General features: G+C 58.4%; 1 protein-coding gene across 1 annotated transcript in view; it reads left to right on the top strand.

Moving 5' to 3' along the window:
• The window catches only part of LOC102768003 (calcineurin B homologous protein 3-like), a 16,921-nt gene extending 14,905 nt beyond the window's left edge, over positions 1 to 2,016 (top strand). Inside the window, 1 exon segment of the mRNA XM_015567504.1 lies at positions 1,753 to 2,016. Within this exon segment, the coding sequence (XP_015422990.1) occupies positions 1,753 to 1,833 (81 nt within the window). The 3' untranslated portion in view covers positions 1,834 to 2,016.
• The last annotated feature ends 3,889 nt before the right edge of the window (positions 2,017 to 5,905 follow it).

The raw sequence follows: 5,905 nt of genomic DNA, 5'->3' as shown, positions 1-5,905 counted from the left end.
TCCTGGGTGTGGCCGAGGTGGGACTCAAGGGGGAGCCAGCTGGTCAGGAGACTGGCATCTCCGTGGAAAGGGTCGAGCCTGGGCGTGGCGTTAAGACAATTTAAACTGGTTTTACTTGCTTTCTATTGAAAAAGTAATATTCCCGCATGGCCAGACCATTGGGAGGGTACAGAGGGTGCACAGTGCCCCTCGCCTTTCCCAGAAGCAGTGCCAGCGCGCAGCGGGAAGCAGGGCTCCGGGTGTCTGTGCCCAGACGCTGGACCATGGTCCTGCCCTGGCTTTCCCGCCTGCGCCTGGGGTGGCTCCCCGCTCCCCCTAGTGGACACTCAGGCCTTGCTCATCCTTCCTGCTACACGTCTCCCAGTTGGGAGCTGGGGCCCCTCCGGGCTCTGGCAGGAGATACCCCATTGCAGGGAGATGAGGCCCCGCCCTCTGATTGGCTCTTTGGCCCCAGCATCCCAGCATCGGGGTTGCCAAGGCCTTTCTGGGAGTTGAGGAAGAGAGGAAGTTGGGGGGACTGTGCATGGAGTGGGGCCAGCCCTGCTCCCATCTGCAGCCCTGACCTCGCCCGTCACCAGCCCATGCCCGGCCCAAGGCTGCGAGGAGGCCCGTGGTCTCCTTCGCCTTCCCAGGCGCACCGCCTGGGGCTGGGCAGGCAAAGGTGGGATACCTTTCCTTTTTGTCCGAGAATCCAGCTTCCTCCCCGAAGGCTGGCCACCGCCATGCCTCCAGCCGGGTGGGCCTTTCCTGCTCGGCTAGTGCCTCCCCACCCCGAGCTCCACAGCTTCCTTGGTGACCCCACTGCCTTTAGCAGGAACCGTTCCTTGTCCAGGTAACTTTCCTGGGAACGTCCTGCTCACCCAGTGAGGGCCAGGGCCTCCCGTGGGCCCAGGTGTTTCCTCTGGTCCTCACCCCACACAGGGCAGCTGCAGGGCCCGGGAAGCGCGTGGCATCGTGCGTGTGACAGTGGCAAGAAACGCGCCAAGGCCTCCCTGTGGCTTTGGCTTCCCCGTTTCCAGCCCCCGGCTGTCCCTGGAGACGCTGTGGTGACAGCTTGAGAGCTTGACGTTCTTACATAAGCAGGGAGCCCGTGAGAAGTCACCGCCCACCACATCCCTCCGTGCTGTTAGCATCCCTCGCTCCATTTGGGGCCCTCTTGGGGGAGCGGGGGGCTGTGTGGCTGAGGAGCTGGCGAGCACCCAGCGGTGTGGGACTCTTGGGGGGCGGGGGTAGGGTCTGGCAGAGCCCGGCCAGGCCGCACTAGGACGGCGTCTCCCGCACCAGGTTTGTGGCCACGGCGGTGGTCTTTGGGTGGAAATGACATTTCCTTTGAGCTTGTCTGTGTAGAACATGGACGGTTATAAAGACCAGACTGTTGTCACCCTTTAATGAATGATGAAGGCTTACTGAAACCTCACAACTGCAGAGCCCTAAAGTTTATAAAACGCTTCTGATGACTCGACACCCCACACCCCAGTCTTCTGTGCTGTGGGGGACAGGGGTGGTCTCGGCATTTTACTGGGGACTCAGAGCCTGAGGCGGTGGAGGATGGAGTGTGGGTTCGGGACTCAGTTACCTTAGAGAACCCGAATGCCAGAGGCAAGCTCCCCAGCACAGAGCGGCAGCTCCCTGTGGTGGCTCAGCTGGTTGTCCCGCGGGCACATCTCTGATGCCGGCAGAGGGAGGTGGGGTGGGGGATGGTTCAGGACTTGCCTGGGTCGGTGTGAGGCCCTCACGCCGCTCCGTGCATTTCAGATCTGGCAGGGGATCGACATCGAGACCAAGATGCACGTCCGCTTCCTTAACATGGAGACCATGGCCCTCTGCCACTGAGCGCTCCCCGCGGAGACCGCACTTTGCACCGTGCAGCCCTCCAAGGCCGAGCAGCCCCCCGAGGCCTGAGCAGCAGGCCGGGGCCTGTGCCCCGCAGCTCATCCCGCCCCCAGGACAGGGCATGGTGTGTGGGACTTTACTGTTTTTATCTCCAATAAAAAAGGAACAGGGTTTGTTAATGAACAAGGCTCCTGTCTGTCCCTTGCCCACATGAGTGGCCTGCCATTGGCTGGCACAGCGGAGACGGAGGAGCAAGCAGCTGAGTCATGGTCGAAGGCTGGTTCAAGGGGATTTTTCTCTTTGTTGGGTTCATTTTGGTAACATGTCTGCTGTTTTCCCTGCAGAAGTGCTGGGAATTAAGTCAGGAGGCAGCTCCTTGCTCCCGGGACTGGGGACTTGGCTGTGGGCTTCCTCAGCGTCGTGGCCGCACATTTGGAGCCTGTGCGGCTGCAGGGGCCCGAGCTGGCCTCATGGTGCTGGGCACTGATGCCAGGGCTCAGGCTGGGGTGCTGTGGCCCCTCCTGGCAGGATGGGGCAGCGGCAGGGCCCAGCACTTGGTCCCCAGCGTCCGTGGCAGCGATGTAGACCTGGCACCGTGGGGGGATGTGACCGCCCCAGGTAAGCATCTCCCAACGCTCACCTGATCGGGATGGGCTGTGGGCGGGCGTGAGGAAGCACGGGTGTGTATCGCAGGTGGGGCTGTGGCCTGTGAGTCAAACTCGGGGAGCTGAGATGCCCTGCGCCTCGCCCAGCAGTACTGACGCCCTGGGCACAGCGCCGGGTGGTGGGAGCTGTGGCTGTTTGCACTCCAGGCGCCCTCCCAGCATCACATTAAGGAGACGCTTGGCTCCTTTACCGACACTCGCTGGGCGGCACCGTTCCCACCTTAAAGTTCTCCTGCGAACTGGCAACAGCTGTCACTTGCATTCTCTAATTTTTAAAAAAATATGTCTATTGATTTCAGAGAGGAAGGGAGGAGAGAGAGAAACATCAATGATGAGAGAGAACCATTGATGGGCTGCCTCCTGCAGCCTGGGTATATGCCCTGACCTGGAATCAAACTGTGACCTCCTAGTTCAGTGGTGGCGAACCTTCTGAGCTCGGCGTGTCAGCATTTTGAAAAACCCTAACTTAACTCTGGTGCCGTGTCACATATAGAAATTTTTTGATATTTGCAACTGTAGTAAAACAAAGACTTATATTTTTGATATTTATTTTATATATTTAAATGCCATCTAACAAAGAAAAATCAACCAAAAAAATGAGTTCGCGTGTCACCTCTGACACACGTGTCATAGGTTCGCCATCACTGTAATTCATAGGTGACGCTCAACCACTGAGCCACCACGGCTGGGCTGCATTCTTGAATTTTCAATTCATAGTTTTGACATGGTTTTGACATAAGTGTGTTACAGGACTTCTCTCACACCCACGCACTGGGGTTCAGACTGGGAAAGGGACAGCCAGGTGCACGTGGGTCTCTAACCTGTTCTTGTCTGGCCCCAACCAACTCTCCCTTCCCAGGGCCTCACCTTAACCCCTATCTGCCTCCGGCACACAGAGACAGATGTGCTATCCAGGATGAAGTTAATGTCGGCATTTAAATTTAAAAACCAGAACAGAGCAGCCAGGTGAGTTGGAGAGAAGCGGGGCAGTGTGGACGGCAGGAGTCCGAGGGTGGCAGACGCAGCTGACTGAGTCTCCTGCCTGCGTCCTGCTGTCAGAAAGCGCTCGGCAGGATGGGGCCGGGCCTCGGAGCCCAGCTGTGCCCGAGGACGCTGGCCTGGGACCTGCCACCACAGTCTCTCATGCGCGGACTGCGGCCCCCACACCCCGTGCTGCAGGTGGATGGTCAGGCTGCCGCTCAACCTCAGGGTAAGTAGACAAGGACAGTCTGAAGTCCTGCCCAGAGTTCTGCATCCTAGACTAGCACATAATTCAACAAGCGTTCAGGGATCTAGAGCGGAAGGTCAGGGCGAAGGCCTCTGCTTCCTGCCCTCCAGGGCACATCTGATGGGAAAGACCAACTAAGAACTAGGAAGACAGGCTGTTTCCCGGGGTGGGGCTGGGATGGGGCCTCCTCCTGCTTCCCTTGCTGCTGGGGGTATTTTGCTCACGCCCTTGGGTTTTCTGGCCGACAGAAGGGTTCTGGGGTCACTGGCCAGCCTGGTGTGGGGGATCTGGCCCAGGAAGTGCCTCCAGTGCACCCCGCAGCCGTGCGGAGGCGTGGTACCCTCCTCATGCCCAGTGAGAGGAACCCCAGGGTCAGAGCGGCAGGGCCCTGGCAGGGCTACAGCAGGCCTGGATCTGCTGGACGCTCCCAGTTTGCTTCCGTTTCGTTCTTCTCAACAAAGGCAGCTCATTAAAGTGTTTTTATAAATAATGCATCTTCCACCAGCCCCAAGTCCTGAGCTGGAGTTTGGGATGTGGGCAGGCATCAAACGCTTTCACTTGCAGACCACACAGGGACAGGCTTGATGTCTGAAGCTTCGGGCCACTGCTCACCTTAAACGGCTCATTAGAGTGAGACTTGCTCACCAGGAGCCCAGGCCATGCTGCTCAGAAGGAAGCTGATGGGTGCTGTCTGTGAGCCGGTGCTGCCCAGTCCACCTGGCGCTCCCGCCTGGCCCCCGGGTGCTGTCTGTGAGCCTGGGCCTTTGCCCATTTGGTTGGTTGCGGGGGTGACCAGGGCTGACTTAGTTGGAAAAAACCTCCCAAAAGGGTAGGCTACTTCACTGTCTAGTGGGGCTGCTGGCCTTTGATGAACAAGGTCTCGAGGTGCCACCTGGCAGTGTGGAGTGGGCAGGGGCCAGGCGCAGTGGCCTGGAAACGACTCCTCTTACCTGCGGGACGAGCGGGTGTGCCCAGGAGGGGCCAGCTGGCTGCACAGACGCAGAGCGAGTGCAGCAGCCCCCTGGCCGGGCCACCTCATCGCAGCAGGTGACGTTTGTTCTGAAACTGATTCTAACACAGGCAGGTGATAAGTCAAGTAGATGCACTGGTTAGCTCTCCTTCTATCAGGAACTGCAGTGACTAAGAGGAAGCAGGCAGAAATCAATGCAAAGCCAAATATTTGAAGGAAGCTGCTGTCAGGGCTTTGAGGGCCTCGGGCTACAGAGGGAGAGACGGGCAGGGCCAGTGCCCAGGTGGCGGGTGAGGCCACTTACCCAGGACTCAGGTGGAAAGTGGGCTCTCATCCTACACCGCCACACCGCCAAAGGGGAAGAGTTACCAGAACTCGGCTTTTGGACGAATACGGCAATTTGACACAGCAGTTTGGTAGGGTTACAAAAGGGCTGTGTAATGGAAATCTAATAGGAGAGGCCTGGGGGAGACATTTCGCAGCCACGATAGACATGAATTATGGATAAGGAAACGGAGTAAGATTACAGCAGCTTCCAAGTTTGGCCGAGCACCCTCTCAGGGAACGAGTTATTGCTGGACTTTAAAACAATTCCATTATCTTATGGTCCAAGGGACCGGAAAGTTCTCTCTCTGCTTCGCTAATGGGAGTCGGGTCCCATATGACCCGATCCTGTCACAGAGCTGAACCTGTCCCTCCTGGCTGCATGGCAGGGAGGCTGTGCTGTGCTGTGAATGCACGGTGGTTTACACAGGCTGCTGCAGAGTTAAAAATACAAGTCACGTTGGCAAGGGTTCTGCAAACACCTGCTTTGCAAGCTGTCGTCCCACAGTGACCTTGGGGAGGCCTTGGGGAACGGAGTGGGAGGGGCCAGGGTTTTAAGCACACTTCGCAGGGCATTAGGGTTGCCTTTGTCTCTAGGAATTGTGAGCCCGCCGGCAGAGGTCCCTGATGGGTGTGTGAGCTGGGCCCCAAGGGAAAACTGATGGTGGCACCCATGGCTGCCGGGCCCTCTGACCCGCTGGTGACCTCGTGGGCACAGACTAGGTCTGGTCTGCACCCACGTAGTGCAGGGGCAGCAGTAAGGTCTCGGGATGTGCTGAGCAGCAGTGTGCAGCCACCCCACCTTAGAGCAGCAAAGGCAGCGTCTCTCCCAGCAGTGGGAGGAAGAGAAGCTGCGGCAGGACAGCTCAGTGCTGGGTGGGGCAC

Source organism: Myotis davidii, unplaced genomic scaffold (genome assembly GCF_000327345.1).
Source record: "Myotis davidii unplaced genomic scaffold, ASM32734v1 scaffold1330, whole genome shotgun sequence".
NCBI lineage: Eukaryota > Metazoa > Chordata > Mammalia > Chiroptera > Vespertilionidae > Myotis > Myotis davidii.
This window is presented reverse-complemented; position numbering and strand designations above follow the sequence as displayed.